Source organism: Amphiprion ocellaris, chromosome 10 (genome assembly GCF_022539595.1).
Source record: "Amphiprion ocellaris isolate individual 3 ecotype Okinawa chromosome 10, ASM2253959v1, whole genome shotgun sequence".
Classification (NCBI taxonomy): Eukaryota; Metazoa; Chordata; class Actinopteri; family Pomacentridae; genus Amphiprion; species Amphiprion ocellaris.
Window position 1 is genome coordinate 12266802 of NC_072775.1, and position 19487 is coordinate 12286288.

The window sequence follows — 19487 nt, forward strand, 5'->3', positions numbered from 1 at the left end:
GAAGTATTTAAAAAGAAAATTAAACATTAAAAGGTGGTAAAACATTTAAAAAGAAAAACCTTAAAGATTTAATTGAAACATTAAATATTGGGAAAGAAAAAATAACTCAAAATAGCTGATAAAACATTTGAAAAAACAATTAAACATTAAAAACACAAAACATTTGGAAATCAAATCACATTAGAAAAGAATCAAAGGTGAGAAAAGAGCAAAACTAAACATTTAAGAAGAATCAAACTAAAGACAAAACATTTGAAAAGACACCAGTTAGACTTTAGAAGATCAAATTAAACAGAAGAAACAATAAAATGATCAAAAAGAGCAAAAACAGATAAAGGCTTAAAGCGTTTTCTAGTCTGAAATGAAAACATCAAGTTGTTTCTTCAAACATTTCCTCTTTCTATGTTCTTGGTTTGATTGTGGACAGATTTATTAAGTGCTCATTTCAGAAAACAGATTTCCAGATAAAGTCTACAAGTAGTTGATGGCATTTATCAAACTAATGTTACCTTCTGATATCCACAAACTTTACTCTTCAGTGAAGTGAATCAAAGTTTGTTCAGGATTTCTAAAAAACCCACAGGTTAAGGTCTGAGAAGAACTCAGATGGATAGTCTAAATGTGAAATCAAGACTCATGGTCACAAGTTTTAAGGCTTCTGTTAACCAGAAAGTTCAAACTAACAGAGAAGTAGTGAGAAACTTTTAAAATTTCAGTCCTCAGACTGTCTAAAGGTTCAAACTAACAGAGAACTACTCAAGAACTTTAAGGTTTTCAGTCCTCAGACTGTCTAAAGGTTCAAACTAAAAGAGAACTACTCAAGAACTTTCAAGATTTCAGCCCTCAGACTGTCGAAAAGCTCAAACTAACAGAGAACTACTCAGGAACTTAGAAGATATCAGTCCTTGGACTGTCTGAAAGTTAAATCTAACAGAGAACTACTGTGGGACTTAGAAAATTTCAGCCCTCAGACTGTCTGAAAGCTCAGGTCCTGAGGACTCGGAGGGTCTCGAGGCTTTGGAAAGTCTTGGAACTGAGGGTTCCACCCTCCAGCTCAAAGGCTGAAGTCCAACCTCCTGAGAAAAACGGTCGAGACGAGACTCGAGTTAAAAAAAAACTCGAAAATGACAAAAACTAGATGATAAATGCGCAAAAAAAAGAAGAATTTATATCTGAGCGAGTAGCTCAGGAGGATAAGAAGAGGACTACCACCTGGAAGGTCGCAGGTTCAAGACCCGCCACTGGCAATTTTCTTTCTTTGTCTTTGTCAGGATTTTGATAAAACTTAAGAAGGGTCTGGTCTTGAACCAGCGACCTGCAGCTCCATAGGCAAATCCTTAACTCACTGAGCTACAGATCAGATGAAATGAAATAATTTCGTCGTCCCTTTGGCATCGTAGTTTCCAAGTGACCACATGGGCAGAGCCAAGGCGGAGTCTGGGTGGAGTCAGGGCGGAGAGTAGGCGGGGAGGTGGGTGGCGGTCTCCCCCCTCTACTCCCCCACCTCCCACCACACCTTCCCCCGCCCGACAAGTTCTTCGAGTCTCCACGAGTTCTTCGAGTCTCGACGGGTTTTCCCGAGTTTCTTGAGTTTCCACGAGGTCGGAGGCAGAACAAGTTGTCATCAAGAGGTGTTGAAGTCGGCCAGGATGGAGTTACTTTTTACAGCAACTAGAAGGAAGACAACTAGAAGAGCAGGTCTTTAACCACCATCCATGAAATCCATGGAGTCGACTCCAGAGAAATGAAGGGAGATCAACTTTTATCAACCACCATCCAGATGTTCAACTTGATATCTTTACTTGGAGATTTTTTGCAGCACAAACCTTTAGTATCACACTTTATTATTATTTATTAGGACTTTCATGGAATCCACCAGCAGATTTAGTTTTTGTTGACAAACTTTATTCTTGTCATCGTGGGACTGCAGTATTTAAAACTCTTTCTTCTATTTGACCTCATGTTTATTAGTTTTAGTGGAGAAAATGTCGATTAGTCTCTTAAAAACCAAGTAATAAATTGGATTAGTCAAGAGTTTTAAATTTCTTACTTTGTCATATTTTAAATATGACAAAAAATATAAAAATAAAGTGTCGAGACAATTTGACCTGTATTTGGCATTATATAAATAAAATTGAATTAAAATTGTATGTATCTTGTAATGTTGGAGTAATTCAGCCATATATTTGGAAAACACATTTTCTTTGTCCATTAATCTGTTGATTGTTTTCTCCAGTAATTCAATTCTTGTTTGGTTTATAAAATGTCAAACCCAAATATATTCAGTTTACTGTCATAAAAACCAAAAAGATTTACATTCATGATGCAGGAATCAGGCAGTTTTTCACTTTTTATCTTAGTTTAGTCAGAAAGATAGTTGATAATGTGTGAATTGTTGCAGCTTGTGAGCCGTAGAAATTTTTAATCTTTGGGGCCGAGTGTCAGAAAACATTTAGAAACCAACATCAACAAAACACTCAACAAAGATTTGAACATCATTAAAGGGAAATCCAACTTTTGCATGACAATGTTTAATTAAAGGACATTTATTTCCAACGTAAATGTGTGATATTCATCCTCTGGAGCTTTCTCTTCACATCGTCTTCCACCTCAACTGGTTTGGTCGGGAGCATGTGCAAGAAACATTTGAAAAACTGCACTTTAACATCAATGAATGACACTGAAGTTTAATCGCTACATAAATGAGACTGAGTCTGAATGTGCTGCTCTGTCATTAACTCCTAAGTTTAGGGAAAGAGGACAGTTCAGATAAGCATCTCGAACAAACATCTCAGACTTTCTGAGCTTCAGCACCTCTAGCAAGATAATTTAACAACAAGCAACTCAAGAGATCCAGAAGTTGGCGAGAGTTAGCTTTAGCTGAGCCAAAGAACATGTGGGACGCTAACCTAGCAAACATTTCAGACTTTTCTCTGTGAATTCTGAGAAATAATTTACTATTTAATGACAGAGCTACACATCTTAACTCAGTCTCATTAAAACAGACTCTAATTCAGTGTCATCCATCCATATTAAAGTGCAGTTACCCAAAATGTTTGTTGCATGAGCTCCAACAACAAAACCTGTCCAGGTAGAAGGCCACTTTGACAAACAGGAAGTGGAAGATTCCAAGCAGATTTATAGAAGGAGGAACCAGACTGTACTAAGTTTGGTCGAGTATAGAGGGGTGTTTTATGGGTTTTTAAGGCTGATAATGATTATTAGTGAGACATTTGGAGTAGATATTCATTTGCAGTAAATGAAAGTATTTAAAATCTTGAGTTACACTTAGAAGAACACAAACTCTAACAGAAAACTACGATACGTTTTTGTTTTGTTTACAGATGTTAAGTTAAAGGAGTTTTATTCGTGACGTATAACCAATCAAATCACTCCAGAAGACAGAGCGACCACAGGTAGATAAAGGTTCAGAGCCAAAGTAGCACCATTTTTAAATTGATTTATTACTGTAAATCAGTAAAAAATAAAATACTGATAATCAGTAAATCAGTCAGCCCACAATTACTACAATTTTACAATGTATGTCTCTTTCCTTTGACTTATTTGTACAATATACGATGTATATGATGGCGTTTTTTCATACCAAAGGCTATACTATGATGTTTTCTAAGAGACATACGATGCTACTCTGCTTGTTCTGGCCCTGCACTCCTCTTCTGTTGTTTTCTGGATTGTACTCAGCTGCATGCCTTCGTCCACCCGGCCTCCGTTGACTCGTCCCGCCTGCCGTCTCTGGAGCTGAAGCTGGATTGGAACAGACCAAAGAACAGTCCAATCACGATGCCAGCTGCCTCTCAAAAGGCTCCTTCATCTGGCAGGTGGCAGCACTTCTTCTGAGGGGAAGCTGAGCTGGCCCAGCAGAACTTTGGAGATGTGTTCCAGTGGTTGGTGGATGTGTGGGGAGATAGAGAGGGACCTTTGAATTGTTCAGAAAGGAAAACAGGGAACCCATTGGTAGTTTTAGTTTAGGGTGCTACTGCGGTGTGTTTTTGGGTTTTAAGAGGTGAACAGGAAGTTTTTTTTCGTATTGATTATCTTTTACTTTGTTCCTGGTTGGAATGCCCATCAATGTCAACATGAAGTTCACTTTTAGTTCTGTTTATTTTTATTTTACTAACACCCATTTGTTTTTAACCCCCTCACATGTTGTGTTGTTGTAAACTTACTCTTTCAAATAAATTCTTGTCTAACCCTCTGGAAACCAGCGTTTGGACTGTTTTTGTGTTGCTCCTCACCTACTGACAGCTGTGGACTAAAGGCTATACTGTGACGTTTTTAGAGCGACATGCTATACTATGATGTTTGTTGGGCGACACGCTATATAATAGGCTTTTTTAATTGACATATTACTGACTTTTTTTGGGGGTTTTTTTTGGTTTTTTTTAGCAGCATATAAGAATTCGAACAGTTTTAAAAGTTACTATACTTTTACTTGTGCAATGAAATTATTATTCTATGGCATTTTTTAGATGACATATCATACGCTGATGTTTTCTTGAATAACATACTATTTTGACAATATATTGCACTACGACATTTTTTGAACCACATATCAAAAACGACAATTTTAGGCAACATCCTATCATTTCGCGCTTTTTGAACCACATAATAATCTATGTTTTTTTTTTTCTTGCCAACATGCTGTACTATGAACTACAGGCCATACTATGTTATTTTGAGTAAAGCATACTATACTTTGACATTTTCTGAACTACATCCTATACTATGGCATTATACACAGATTGCTTTGGTTACATGTTGATTTATAATCTAGATTTTTTTCTGTTTTGTTTTTTGACGGGATTACCACAGACCTGACTGTGAACACCGCTGACACCCACCTGAGGGAGACGCTGCCTAAGATCTCAAGGCTGCTTGGTCGTGGTCTTTCTGGCACGTGCTCTTCCAAGATGAGCCGGGAAGTTTAACACTGATGGAATGACACCAGGTCTAAGCCGACAAACTTCCAATTCCTCCTCAACCCACAGTCTCTGGGAAACCTACATGGAGTAAGAAAAGTAGACAGAGAAGTAAGTCTGTAGACAACATACTAAAAAAGAAATCATGCTAATAAATTAAGTACAAAGAACCGAATTCGCCAATATACTGGAGACCAGAGCAATTTAATTTGATAAGTATAACCTTGTTTAGTAAGATTTCAATTATTTGAAAGCAGTCCTAAAGAACTGCCTGTAATCCCAATCATAAAATGGGTTTGGAGGAAGAACATAGATGGTAATCTGGATATACATGAGTTAGGCTTTATAACTACTATTGGTAGTATTGGTGGTAGTAATAGCAATGTGACTACTACTAGTAGTGCTGCTGATACTGGCACTGCTACTACAACTTGTAATACTATTACAAATGCTGATACTACTTCTACGACTCTAACAGCTGTTTATACTACTACTGCTTGTACTTTTAGTATTACTACTACTGCTTGTACAACTATACTACAGCTACTATTAATCGTCTGGTATTTGGTTGTCAAGCTGCTAGCTCGCCTTAGCGTTTTGCTAGTGGCTAACTAGTTAGCTCTCATAGACTGGAAGCTCTCAACAAGATTTCATAATGAAAAAAGAGCCAAAAACTATTCTTACCTATGAAAAGTCATTCCAAGTTTCCTTGTCTCAATCGTACGACGCAGTGTGTAACTGTATGCAGCACAGTGAGCCGGCATACTTCTTGTTTCCGTTTTCACGCCGTCTACATCAACGGAATGCACTGAAACTTTGCCCCCACTAGCTTAGCCTCGCTGTAGCCGCAGCTCAAAGGGGCGTGTCCTATCTACTCATTCATATCTATGAGAACAACGGTGACTGCACATAAGGACGCATGACGTTGATTAGCTGCGTAAATACCATTATATACAGTCTATGGTAAATACGTATGTGAATCGCATCATTGGCTGCAGCAGCCAGTCACCGATCACTCACTGTATCACATTGAAAAATGGCACAGAATGAATTGTTACGTGTTTATTTTATTTACAATTTAGGTTGGATTTTTTTTTTTGTGCGCAGCAGATTTTCTGTGCGCGGAGACCGTGTCAGCAGTGCGCAATTGCGCACGCGCGCAGTTTAGAGGGAACAGTGTTTGTTACTGTCCTCTACATGCTCCAATCTGTCTCAAACTTTACAGGTGTGATCAGAGTCCAGCTTAGACGACATCCATAGACAACTATACATTCAGAGTGATAGCACCACCTGTTGGATGGACAGGAAATGCTGTATAACTAGCCTGTACATGCTCCAATCTGCCTGAAACTTTACATGTGTGATCAGAGTCCAGCCCTGATCACATCTATAGGCCAATTTACACTCTAGGTCGCAGCGCCACCTGGTGGATGGAAGGAAATGCTCTATGACTAGCCTGTACATGCTCCAATCTGCCTGAAACTTTACATTTGTGATCAGTCTGACCCTGATCACATCCATAGGCCAATATACACTCTCGGTCGCAGCGCCACCTGGTGGATGGACAGGAAAAGCTCTATAAGTAGCCTGAACATGCTCCAATCTGCCCAATATTTTACATGTGTGATCAGAGTCCAGCCCTCATCACATCCATAGGCCGACATACACTCTCAGTCGCAGCGCCACCTGGTGGACATGCGTGGATTCACCGACCAGCAAGGATGCGAGGACCCGTCCAGCGCTGCTTGCAGCTTTAATTTACATTGCATCTGCTTGTCTTTCAGTGAATTCAATCATTAAATACATTATTTTCATATGAAAACAGACATTCATTGCTACAATACAACAATATTCTGTAACAAGCACATGTTCAATTTAAAACGCAACTGAAAGTAAAAGTAAAGTCTGACACTAGATATGACATATATATATATACATACAACTGCTTGACAATTCAGTTTGTACTGAAACCACACAGGGTGAAAACTATTAATAGCTCTGTTCTGATGTTAATATTAATGTCAAAAACAGAATTGAGGTTCTATAAGGTCACAGTGAGGGTCATGTTGGTTTGTCCTGCAGGAAGCTTCCAGGGAAAAAAGAGGTTTAGCTGTTGAATGCTTGTTTCTTCACACTTCGTCAGTTCATCCTAAGCTGTCCGCACAGCTGATTCACATGCACTAACACAGACCTTGGTCGTAGATTTTCACCAGACGTTTGATGTGGAAGAGTTTTTGCCGAAGTTCTTTGCACTGCTTCTTCTTTGCTTGATAGTCTGCCGTCTAGGAAAACAGAAGTTTACACAAGCAGCCATTAAACAATCTGGATAATCAGTAGCAGCAGTAGTAGTTTGACATTTTAAGGAATGTGCTTATTGACTTCACTTAAAGCAGGAACTCCCACAATATTCAGCCCAAGGCCTCTAAAGTAATGGTGTCAGAGACTTACAACTCCCACTATTCATGGACGTGGTTTAAGCGTGCAAACTTTGCTAACACAAAGGCCTGTTCAAACAGGCATAATGACAACAAAACAACCGTATATACACTATTTTTTAAATCTAATGCAACATTTAGGACTAATATATGATATTTTTAACTGTTTATCATACTTTGGTTTCTATTTGATTTGATTTGATTTGAGTTCAGCGTCAATTTAAATTTGGTGAAGTTGCTACATAACATCTAACCATTCCAGGTAGTCACTGCACCCAACCAAGCAATACCACCTTTGCAACAAAGGTTTCCCTGCTATTGGTCTTTATGCTAAGCTAATCTAATCTAAGCTAAGCTAGGCTAATTGGCAGTTGGCTGTAGCTTAGTACAGGAATAACAGTAGTCTCAATCTCCTCTGCTTTTCTTAGCCGAAAACTCATTGCCTAATTCACAAAATATCCAACTATACCACTAAATTCATATTTTGATGCCATAGATTTAACTGCACTCACCCTTTTGAGGTCTTTTAGTCGGTTATACTCATGTGCCACACCCTGAAAATGAAAATACAAACATTGTCACTGATTCTGATGACTTAATGCAATAAACTATATCATAAAATTGTGAAATTGTAGTACAAAAATATACAATACCAAAAGTATTTAATACAAAAAACAACAGGAAAAAAGTACATTTATTTCGACCTGTTTTTAAAAACGCTGAGAAGGAGGCTCCACGTACAATATGGCTGAGCAAAAATGCAAATAAACAGACTATGCATGCATGCAAATTGGTGACGAAAACTATTAAAAAAAAGCCAAATCAGTAAAGTAATAAAGCCATCAGGAATAAATAGAGCAATTAAGATTTAACACAAAATGAGTCCACTAAAACAAGAACAGCTGGAAGTGAGATGAGAACAAACTGAAAACCTAAATTGCTCCGCAGATAAAAATGAGTCAAGCTTTAGTTTGTTCTGCGTGTTGTTTCAGGTTGCAGGTGCATAGTGAGTAAAACTGGATGCAGTTCAGCAAAAACAGGCGACACCTGCAACGCGATCCAATCGTTAGAGCTGGTTCGATAAGGAACCGCGCTAAAAGTGAGTCTTGATATAAATTAAATAAGCATGGAAATGACTGAACTCTGTCTTGGTTTGTCCTCACCACCTTGTGTTTGTGTGTTCAGCGGACTACAGATGAACCGTTTAACTATGACTACATATTCTCCTGGCAGTCTGCCTTTTATTTTCCACTTCCACCCTCCCCTCTCCTGGTTTCGTCTACCTGGTACTTCATGGAGCCTTCGTCCAACGTGTCCAGCTCTCGGCTCAGCTTGTGCATCTGGTCACTGATGTTGTCCATTTCGCTGCAGAGGCTCTTATAGCTCAACAGATCTGAGTCGAACTCCTTCTTATACTTGCGCCGCTGCTCATCTGAAATGATCTCTGGGTAAAGCCTGGGGGGAAAAAAGTCAAGACATGAAGTAATTATTGCATTACAACTATTATTTAGGCACATAAAATTATCTTTGTATCAGTATTTATACAAACACTGAATAAAAATCAATATACCAGTTAGAGGACAGATAGAAGTGTTACGTATTATTGACTGAAATAATGCTAACACTGTCTTATTTTCTCTGATAAAAAAGCTGTAATTGATTTGAAAAAAGTTATGACTTTAATCTTGGTCTTAAATTTTTAAAACAAGCGCAACCAAGTGGGTTTTAAAAATTGACACTGCTGCTTATTTTTCCTGCTTAGTCAACATCTACACTGATTTTCAACAGCTTAGAATTTCCTATTTTTTCTTCTTGTATAATTGAAATGATGTTCTGATATTTTAAGGGGAGGAAATGTCCCAGAACAAGCATGCAGACTCTACATCTTTTCAGTGAAACTCATTAAAATAAGTCTTGAATTTCTGCATGTCTTTTTAACATTAAACAGCTTTGGAAAAACTAACTGCACTTGCATTTTACACCAGCCATTTAAATCAAACTACAGTATGCATTTTCCTAATTTATTTACCTTTTTTTTCTCTACATTTATAATTCTGTATTGGCATTCACTCTTACTTTGTAGTTTAAAACTTGACTGTATGTTGAATTTTCCATTTTTAATTCATTATGTAACTGCCCCCGTGTACGAGATGAATACAAATACACTTCCCTTTGCTTAAACACACCCTCAGATGTTAACCTCACTGATTTTGCAGTATTACCTGTAGAGGTGACTTGTGTGGTCCCGGTCCAGCTCATTTCCAGTGTCTCCTGTGGTGTAACCAGTTTCATACTGGGACTCGACCATCACCTGAGCAGCAGGTAATGGTTCTTCACTCTTCCTCTGTTCCTTCTTCACATAATGAGGAGGAGGCTTCCTGACGCCGTCGGTCTCATCTGAGGAGCTGCTGGAGCAAACTGCTGCTCTGGTGTTCTGGTACAGAGGCTCAACTCCTCGGCTGTTACTGTTGTTTGCAGGGAAACTATGGAGAAGCAACACACAGGTGTTAGAAAAGCAAATGCTAACATTATCATAATGCTAACATATTGATGTTTAGTTGGTATTATATTTATCAAGTTCACCATCTTGATTTAGCATGTTAGCGTGTTGCTAATTAGTAAAAAATGCATATAAGGCTGACGGGGACGTCTTTAGGTATTTGGTGATGCAACAACAAATTGGACAAATGCAAAGTTTAATCTGATGAGGGATCTAGTCTGTGGGCAAATAACAAATCATCCTAAGGGGACATGAACCAAATTTAATAACAATCTATTAAACCCCTGAAACCCTTGGCTATTTTTAAAAACAAAATCATCAAAAAATAAAGAAAAAAACTTCCCAAACTTCATCAGTAATAGCTCTTAAAATGTAAATAACTTTTGGCTCTATGAATAAGTCACTCTATGAGATAATCTCCTTATCTACAGGGCAGACAAAATTCTACAAAAATTGGCGTTCTTACCTCCAATTGATAAAAAATGTAAATTAGAGAGCTAAGAAAAAATAGTGATACTGAAGAAATTAAACCTTTTGCAAAAATTTCTAAATTACAGCTCAACCAAAGCGCAACAAATTCTACTTTCATTGTAATCATAGTAATGATTAGTGGATTTTGAGATGTTTCAGTCTGTACCAAATCGGTGGAGCTATTAACTAAATTATATCAATAAAAATGTGTTTGACATATTTATAGTTTTGCAATCAACTCCATCTGAAAATGTTAACGGGTTGTTTTACTATATTAGCTGCATATTTAAAAGCAAAACTGATTGAAATTGTGCGTGTGAAGCGTTATGTTGATTTCTTCATCACATGACCTTTAATAAAACCCATCATCAGAGAACAGATCACTATAATTTATATGGTTTAAACTGAGAAGAACGTGTGATTTTTGCCAAACGTGGCATCAGTCAGTGTCCTCGCCAGGTTCAGGACTGACACGTTCTGCTCACATGTCCTGTTTTTGTCCCTGTGGTGTTCCTGCATCATGGAGCCATCAGCTGCGACCGTCACTCACCTGTTGCTTTTATAATTTCCGTCACTGTGGATGCTGACTGTTCCGTTGCCGTAGGAGACCACGCTGTTCTCTGCCCTCAGGTCAGGCGCTGCTCTCTCCGACACAACAACAGTTGGCGCCTGCTGGGTGCTGCGAGCTTCTCCAACATGATTCACCTTAGACAATATCAGGAGACTCAAATTATAAACCCACTGGGTCCTGTTTTTTTAGCCTTTAGCCATTTAAATTCTGTTCTCGTGGAGACAGAAATTGTGGATCTTTATGTCTTTTTGTATTTAGCATCACAGTATATATGAGATAATTAGCAGTCAAATGTATTTTTCATGCTGGCAGGAGAAGCAGTGAAGTGCAGAGCTGCAGAGTTCTCTATACTGAACAGCACGCTGCACTCAAAAACACTTGGCTGAGAGAAGCTGTGTCACTGCCAGACATGTATGCATGTAGCCAGACAAATACAAGGACACACACACACACACTCACACTCACACAGTAGCCTTGGCCTCAGCGTGACACAGTGTGAAAGCTCGAACATCCATTAGCCCCAGAGAGCAGAAGTCCTTTCCTCCAGGACAAATCTGTGCGTCACCCCGAATGCTCTCTCTCAACAACTAACAGAACCAATTGATTACAATAAAGACACTAAATAAATGTCTCAACCGCATCTGACATGAAATTCAACTGTGAGCCATATCTTTCCCAGCACACTGAAAACACTGAGGCAGGAGTGAAATCATTACATGTGCTCATCAAACTGAAAATTTTAACACCTACAGTGCAACCCAGTAAAGTTGCAGTTGCTGAAAGTGCAAAAAAAAAAGACTTGAAATACAGAATTGCAGCCACGAAAGCACCTAAAATGAAACAAAAGAACACGAGACAGTGAATCTGCATCACGCTTGGTGTAATCTGCCGTCATACGGTATCATGCATCATTAATGACTCCCAGTCTTTGACCTATTTCTGGATCACAGTGGAGTCACACAGGATCAGGATCTACTGAGCTGATGTCTGAAAACAGCAGACTGTGAAACAGATCTCATTAATGTGGAGTCGCAGGACGATCGTCTGCGTGGAAAATCAGCCAGGAAGCTGCAGAGAATCTGATACACTGCAACCAGTTCAAGCGTTACTAATTTTCTGTGCTTTCCAGTCATTATTTGTGAAACTGATGCTTTCTGTGAAACATTAAATCCAGAAATCTAAATTGCATTTAGCTCTGCAACTAATTATTGTTTCATTTTTTTTGCTTAAATGCACAGATATTTCTATTTTGTAGTTTACAAAAGGTCAGAAAATTATCAGAAACTTCCATCTCAGAACAAGAAAATGTTAAAAGATGTCTTAAAACTCTTCAAAAAAATTCAAAGGTATTTCATTTACAGTTTAATAAAAACGTAAGGAACAAATATTTTGCAATTAATGACATTTTTGTCTTAATCATCAGTTTGACGCATTATTTTGACATTTTTTTAACTAATAAAAAAGGTCTGCAACACAAATTAACTGAACATCCACATGAAATATCTTTCTCATCTTCAGCTACACACTTCATCGCATCATGCTGATAATCTGACTTATCTTCTGCTCCTGCTGATGTTGATCAATATTAATTGCGTCTCCTGTTCAACACAAGCAACATACGGTTCTGAAAAATCAATACAGCGTTTGCTTATATTCCACTTTTTCTACATTCTTCTCTCAATTATCCCTTTTCCAGTTGTGTTCAACAACAATGCAGCACAAAACACAGGGAAATGACTTCTTTGCCAGGAGTCTAATCTGCAGCAGTGTGTAGCAGCCCCTTCACAGACTGAATCATTTAGTGCCACCACACTCTGTAGGGATTCACACAGCAACACAGAGGCAACTCAACCCTTTTTATACATTATACATGCCACATACATTATATATGCCTCCCTGCAAGGCAGGCATCTTCACTGCGATACCAGAGTGCCCCAGAATAGGGCCCTGCATCTCGATGAAGCCACCCGCTACATGTTTTGCAGCGATAGGCAGAATGTAGGCCAAGGCCTCGCTGGATAGAACTCAGTATGTTTCTTCTTTCCTTTCCAAAATGAGTCATGGTGGACATGGTGCATTCATAGCGCGCTGCCACTCTAATAGATTAATCACTGCTAAACACCACGTGAGGCTCCCGCTGTGAAGTACAAACAGGACCGGGCTCTGAGGCAGCATGAGTACCTGATTACTGCTGCAGGACTGATGCTGCAGGACGCTGAGTCTCGCACAGGATGTTCAGTCTGAGAGGTCACCAGGAATATCTGCTACGTGAAATGTTTGCTTTATTTGTTACTGTTCTCAAAAGTTTCCTTCCCCCCCCATGTTCTGCTCATCTCTTTTTGCCTCCCAAAAACCAAACCAGAGAGGCTAAATCTCATAGCCTGAGTCCAAGTGAACACAACTTGTCTTTGTGAGAAGCAGAGAAGGCGAAGTGATGGTATGCGTATGGAGAAGAATTAGTGACGATCAAGGCAACACCTAACCAACATGAGCGCCACAACATTCTGCAGCTACACCTCATTTGTTTTCTACATGCGTCCAGGCTGTGGAGGGCAATTTGACCATGACGTTTCACAAGACGTGGCCTCCACAGTCACTGGACATAAACTAAGCAGGTTTGGGATCAGTTGGACTGCGGAGTGAAGGAAAAATCAGCCAACAAGAACTTGACATACGTGGGAATTTCATAAGACTGTTGGAAAAGCACCAAGTGACAACTTTAACTCTCGTGTCGTCCTGCGGGTCAAAATTGACCTGTTTTAAAGTTTGAAAATTTGGGAAAAAAATATATTTTCACAGTGAAACTTCTGATGTCCACATTTTCAACATTTTTGGGAAATTTTTGAACATTTTTTGGTGGAAAAAAAAGAAATGTTAAAAATGTTTCTTAAGAACATTCACAAAAAATTTTTTTCTGAATGTTCTTCAAGAAAATATTATGTATGTAATCACTTTAGATATTGTTCGAATTTTTTTGGAGATTTTGACTCATTTTTTGAAAATATTTGCAAGAATTTTCTTGCCAAATTTGGGGGATTTTTTTTAAAATAAAACTTTTAATGGAAACTTTTAAGGAATTATTGGAATTTTCTTCCTGTAGGTTTTGCAAATTTGAAGAAATTTGGGGAATTTTTTTGCTGAATTTTTTTTTTTTTCAGACAAGGAAACAATATTTTTTGGTGCCTGTAAATGAAGACAACAGGAGGGTTAAGAAGCTGGATGAGAAAATGCCAAAAGTGTGCAAAGCTGTTGTAAAAGCGAACAGTGGCAACTATGAAGACTCTAAAATGAAAACATATTGTGCTTTGGTTACACTTTTTTGCCTTAAATCCAGCAGTTCTGATGTCCTCAGTTCTGTTCTACAATGTAGAAAGTAGTAAAAACAACGAAAATCCCTTGAATGAGCTGCTGTATCCGATATTTAGAGTGTTATACTGCTGGCACACACACGGCCACAAAGTCAGGGATTTTTTTATTCTGAGGCTCCGACTTCTTTAAGTCTGCAGTTTTAACTCTCGCCTTGTTATCGCTTTTTAATGATTTGTTACCTGAATGATAAACTACGTCGATCAGTCACAACATCGATCATCTCATTACAAAGCAATGTTCTGCTGCAAAAACTTACATGGATGTTACTTTAACATGTTCCACCCGCCTAAACACTGTCACAGAACAGCACTGCACAATGCCCTTTGGTATTCCAAAATACTAGACAATTTTAGATATAAAGACTTCTGCAAAAATGTAATATATTCAAAATCTTGTGTGAAAAGACTAAGAATTCTTGAACATGGATATTGTGCTTTTCTGGTGTTTTGGGGCTAATTATATAGAAGTTAGTGTCAGGAAAAGTAAAACACTGACTGAAGTGCAATCACATTTTTATAGGAAGTTTGTTAATAACTCTATTTGGTGAAATATATGATACTATGTGCCACAAATCTGTAGAAAAATTAGATTTTGTAAGCAAATGACAGCAACATTTGCTGACTGCTGAAAGTGCTTTGTTACTTTCAAACTTAATAATGCATATTTTGTGAAGGAATACCTGAAATAGTTTAAAAATGCTAAATGCATGTTGTAAATGATTGTTTTACAACATGCACATTATTCAGTTTGTCCTTCAACAAATGGTGTGATTGTGACTGTATGGAAATACGTGTTTGTGTGATTATATATGTTTCAACAAACTGTAACTTAGGCCTGAACCTTGAAGTGAATTACTTTATAGGAGTCTGCTGGCTGTTTCCTGTCACTAAGGTCCATATAACGCTGCCTGACAGTCACTGTTTCTGTGAAGCTGTTATCACTGCTCTGGTTAATCATCACTCAGAGTGAAACCTGGGTGTGCCAAAGATAAACACCAGCATTCTCTGAGTCAACATCTGCAGGTAAAATGAGTTTGCGAAACTCAATGGTCAATACAGAGACATGAAAATCCTTTATTATGTTCATATATCTATATATCGACTCCAAGGATTCAGTTGTAAGCAGTAATATAAGTCTGACTTTTGTTTTGTTATCTGACTAGAAGAAAAAGGAATAAAAATTTTGGACTCGTTTACTTACAATCGATTAAGAAAACACAATTCACATCCATCCTCTGTTGAAATATCACAAACAAATGAATATTTAACGTATGACTCACCCAGTCCTGCACATCCTGCCCCTCTGACGGCCTGACCAGCGGCTCATCCCAGTAGATGTTCGCTTTTCCATGGCGCCAAATCTTGCTGCGGGTCTTGTAGGCATAGTAAGCAGCGAGGGACAAGACCAACACCACAAACAGACCCAACACAAACGCCACGGCCTGAGGAAACACAGTGAATTCTAGACTGAAATACAGTAAAACAGAGTAGAAGTGAACGGAATTAAACAGAATTTACCCCTCTAACCTCCTCGGGGTCCATGTAGCAGTAGTGGTGCAGGTATTGATTGAACATGGGGTACCCCCCAGGAAAACCGGCCCCCGCACTGGCGCTGAAGCTGGGGCTGCCCTGGATGTTCTGACACATCATCAGCATGGGGTTGTACAACATACTCTGTGAGCTCTGAGACATCGGGTTCACCCCGATCACAAAGATAATGTCGATGATGCCCTAGAAGCCAAAACAGAGGCAGATTTAATCACAGTAACGATTTTAATTCATTCTACATATTTAAAGTCCCGTTCCTGAAGAAATGCTGTGTTGGGGTCAACAGTGATCCAGCTCAAAGCTGCGCTGATCAATACTTCTACAACAACAGTGGATCATGTGTAATGTGAAAGTGGTCTGTTATATTGATGAAGCCACAGACAGTTATTGCCTAAATCCCTGTGAGCTCTACTGATCAAGCAACAAGCAGCTTTTTTGTTGTGAAAATGCTTGAAAACCTACTGGATGCTGCCCGCCAAACACCAGAGATCAGACTTGCTGACATTTTTGCTATATATGTATGTCAATGTAGTATTCATAATGCCAAAATATAAGTTAATGCATATGTAAAATACCAAAATTGGATTTCAGTCACCCAAAAAATATCTCTTTTAGTGTATCAGTGTACCTTGCATCAGACATCTCTTCCTGATGGAGAACCCATCAGATCCACCAGATTCAGTCAACTAAACATCAGTTTTACCTAACAGAATGCAGAAGTTGCTGGTCTGTCGTTTAGTTTGCTTGTGTCATTCTATTACTTTGATCTGGAGTCACACAGCGTTTGATCGGCAACTCCTATGTTCTGGAAGAATGAAATTACTGCTGTTTTTGTCAGTGGTTTGGTGGTTTTGAAGAGAATTCCGTAATGGATTCAGTTCACCGCTGGAAAGTCCATTCTACTGGCAGAACAAAACAGTCAAAATATTCTAAATTTAGCATAGACTTCAACTGACATCGATTTTTTTTTTAGGTTGGTCCTTTTTAAGGTGGCTTAAATACATTTTTACTGCTGATCCCATCCACAGCAGTTCATGGCTTAGCTGTGGAGCTGAATTCTGAAGCTTTTTCACATCACAGGAACCTGGAGTAGACGTAAGATGGCACAAACACGTACAAGAATGTTCTCCTAATTGGCTCTTTTAGCCTTCCTGTTCCACTGTGGTGTACGATCCAGCAGCTTCAATATCAACTGAGTGTGTCAAAACAACAATAAGTAGTAGTTTCTGGATGTAACTCCATTTCTGTGAGGACATTGAAAATTGAGCAGTGGAGGATTTGTCATGTTAGCCTATTGGCGAACGAGACAATTAATTATCATCAAAGGGAAAGAAAAAGTGGAGGTCATCCCCTCTGAGTTTAACTAGTCAGTGTTTGTTCTTTCCATATTCAACCAATCAGCATCAAGACTTTGACAGCAGTGATTTTTAGGGCCCCTCAGAAGTACCTGCCCTGGAGTAGATATGTTTTCTTCCTGAAAATGGGTCTTAAAAGAGGCTCTACAAGGGCAGTTCTTGTGCTCAAAACATGCACAGAGGTTCAGGCTGTCCTTAAAGAGCCCACAAGTTCCTGCAGTGGAAAACAGATTATTGAGGGTAAAGGTTAGGGTTGGTTTGGGCAGGTGGTAGAGTCAGGGTTAAGTGTCAGCATAAGGGGGTTGGATTCTGCAGGAACATGAGAATTCAGCACAACACTGGTACTCCTTTGTGCTTCTCCAAATTGGGGGAGTACCCAAAACTCATCTACTGTGAGAAACACACTTACTATGGACAAGAACCTCATGTAACCCCACTACAAAGCAACCAAACTATCCCCCCTGTTCACCTGATGGATGACACTCTAATGTAAGATAATCAGCATCATAAAAACATGAGTGACTAGTTCTGGACTCACCTGAAGGACAGCTAAGATGATATCACAGATGAACACAGTGAGGTAAAACTTGCATCCCCGCATGACCCGCGACCGTGAGAAACTCCCCACCAGGAACCCCAGCGAAACCAGGAAGTTGATGGCTGCCATAGAAATCATTGCCGCCTTGGCCGACTGCGGCGTCATGTAGGAGCCTCCGTAGCCGTAGCTGCCTCCATAATATCCAGACCCCATCCCACTGACACCTCCAGCATCCGCAACACCGTAGCCCCCGTACCCAAATCCGTTCATGTCCCATACCAGGGTCGAAGCTACGAGGGCGAAGATGAGGAAACACATGAGCACTGTGGCTCCCTGGAAGGTTTTGACGAAGCCAGGAGGCGAGAACCAGCGGTAGAAGTGTTGGGGCTTCTCCTCGACGTAATAGGAGTCTGGAGGGACATTGTATGTGTAGGGGGCATACTGGCTCCGGGGGGAGTGGACGCTCCTTGGGGGATAGAAGTTGTGGGAGGTGGTGCTGTAAGGGGGACTGTAGACAGGTGGTCTGTCGTAGTACCGAGGCTCATACATGGTTTAGTGGATGTTGATGCAATTTCACCTGGAAGAGAAGGTAAAATGAGTCCACTGGGTGTGTTTATTGGGCATTCAATGGCAGCCCTGAAAGCGGTAAATAGTAAAATTCTAACTTTTTGTTGGATCATGCTTCTGGGGGGATGCTTTCATAAGTAAAATGGCTATTAAAATGAAAAGATGTATGCAGAAAAAGCGCTTCAAATTCCTGTTCCTTGGTCCTTTCAGTGCCTTTGTTGATTTGATAGGACTAGATTTTAGTTTCTAGGACTTTCTCTTGCTGCGCCACATGCACCTGCCCTTCCTTCACCTCAGCCCATCTCTGAACCGTCCTCTCCGGTATCGGGCGACCCACACTTCATCGCTCCAGAGGAACTCAACCCAACGGACTTCAATAATTCAGACAGACAGCAGATAAGAGGCGAGTCGGGGCAGCCATGCGTGGTGTTTCCTGCAGGGGGGAGAACCAGTCGTTCTCTCCCCGGGCTGCATCTACACTGAGTTACCTGTGTGCACCTGCTGGGTGTCACTGAGGGGAAGCTGAAATATAAGTCCGCTCAGGCGTGGAAGAACAGTTTGGGCTTCTTTTTTTGGATCAATAGTGTAGTTAATATTTAAAATTTGCTCTCAGGAAGTGAGGAGCAGCGACTAAACTAAGTCCTCAGGTCTTTTTTTTTTTTTTTTTAACACGCTGTGACACATGAAAATAATTCCACTTTAGAATAAACTATTGAGTTTCTGTCAACTTCACATTCCAGGTCTTAGCTCTGCCCACTTCATTGTAAACAGGTAAAAATGAATTGCAAGTAGTTTCTAGATGTTTTAAACTTCATTTTTATACATTCAGCATGTGGAATAGGCGTGTTACACACCTAATTATAGGGATTATTACTTTAAATGTGCAAAATTTCGCCAAAAAAAATCAGTATTTATCAACAGAAACGTTCACACATACACCATATACTCACCAGGCACTATGGAAAACGTTCCTCAACTTTGCACTCGTCCAGCTGAGAGTCACTCATGTCTCTTTTCTGCTTTATAGCTCAACAACGCTCGTAAACTTCGTCATTTTCCTCCGAGGAAAACGGAGCGTAAATGAAACCCACGGAGCAGCTTGAGTCACCGTGGGAGCTTCTGCGTGTCTCAGCAGGGACACAGTTCACCCACAGACTGAACAAACCGACCCACGGCTCCCACGTGTCCTCTGAT

General features: G+C 39.6%; 1 protein-coding gene across 2 annotated transcripts; it reads right to left on the reverse strand.

Annotated features, from left to right (window-relative positions):
* Positions 1-3445: 3445 nt before the first annotated feature.
* On the reverse strand, positions 3446-19486 carry zgc:154006 (uncharacterized protein LOC563016 homolog). 2 transcript variants are annotated; one of them, XM_055014358.1, is made up of 11 exons: positions 19244-19486; positions 17727-18303; positions 15813-16016; positions 15566-15727; positions 10897-11051; positions 9598-9858; positions 8659-8830; positions 7888-7929; positions 5625-7222; positions 4863-5021; positions 3446-3937 (listed from the first exon to the last, which is right to left on the reverse strand). In XM_055014358.1, the coding sequence occupies exons 2-9, from the start codon at positions 18273-18275 to the stop codon at positions 7121-7123; spliced, it is 1647 nt and encodes a 548-aa protein (XP_054870333.1). In that variant the 5' UTR covers positions 18276-18303; positions 19244-19486; the 3' UTR covers positions 3446-3937; positions 4863-5021; positions 5625-7120. The 2 variants fall into 2 exon arrangements, with proteins under 2 accessions (XP_054870333.1, XP_023123453.2); XM_023267685.3 differs by having other exon boundaries at positions 4863-7222.
* Position 19487: the final 1 nt, after the last annotated feature.

Bases quoted from the DNA above. Each gene is read 5' to 3' on its own strand.
- zgc:154006 (XM_055014358.1), bottom strand. From the start codon at position 18,275: ATGTATGAGCCTCGGTACTACGACAGACCACCTGTCTACAGTCCCCCT. The intron at 11,052-15,565 runs GTGAGTCATACG...ATATTGTCTAAG, and splicing joins GGCAGGATGTGCAGGACTGG to GTGAATCATGTTGGAGAAGC. The intron at 7,930-8,658 runs GTAGACGAAACC...TTTCATTTTCAG, and splicing joins AAGGCTCCATGAAGTACCAG to GGTGTGGCACATGAGTATAA.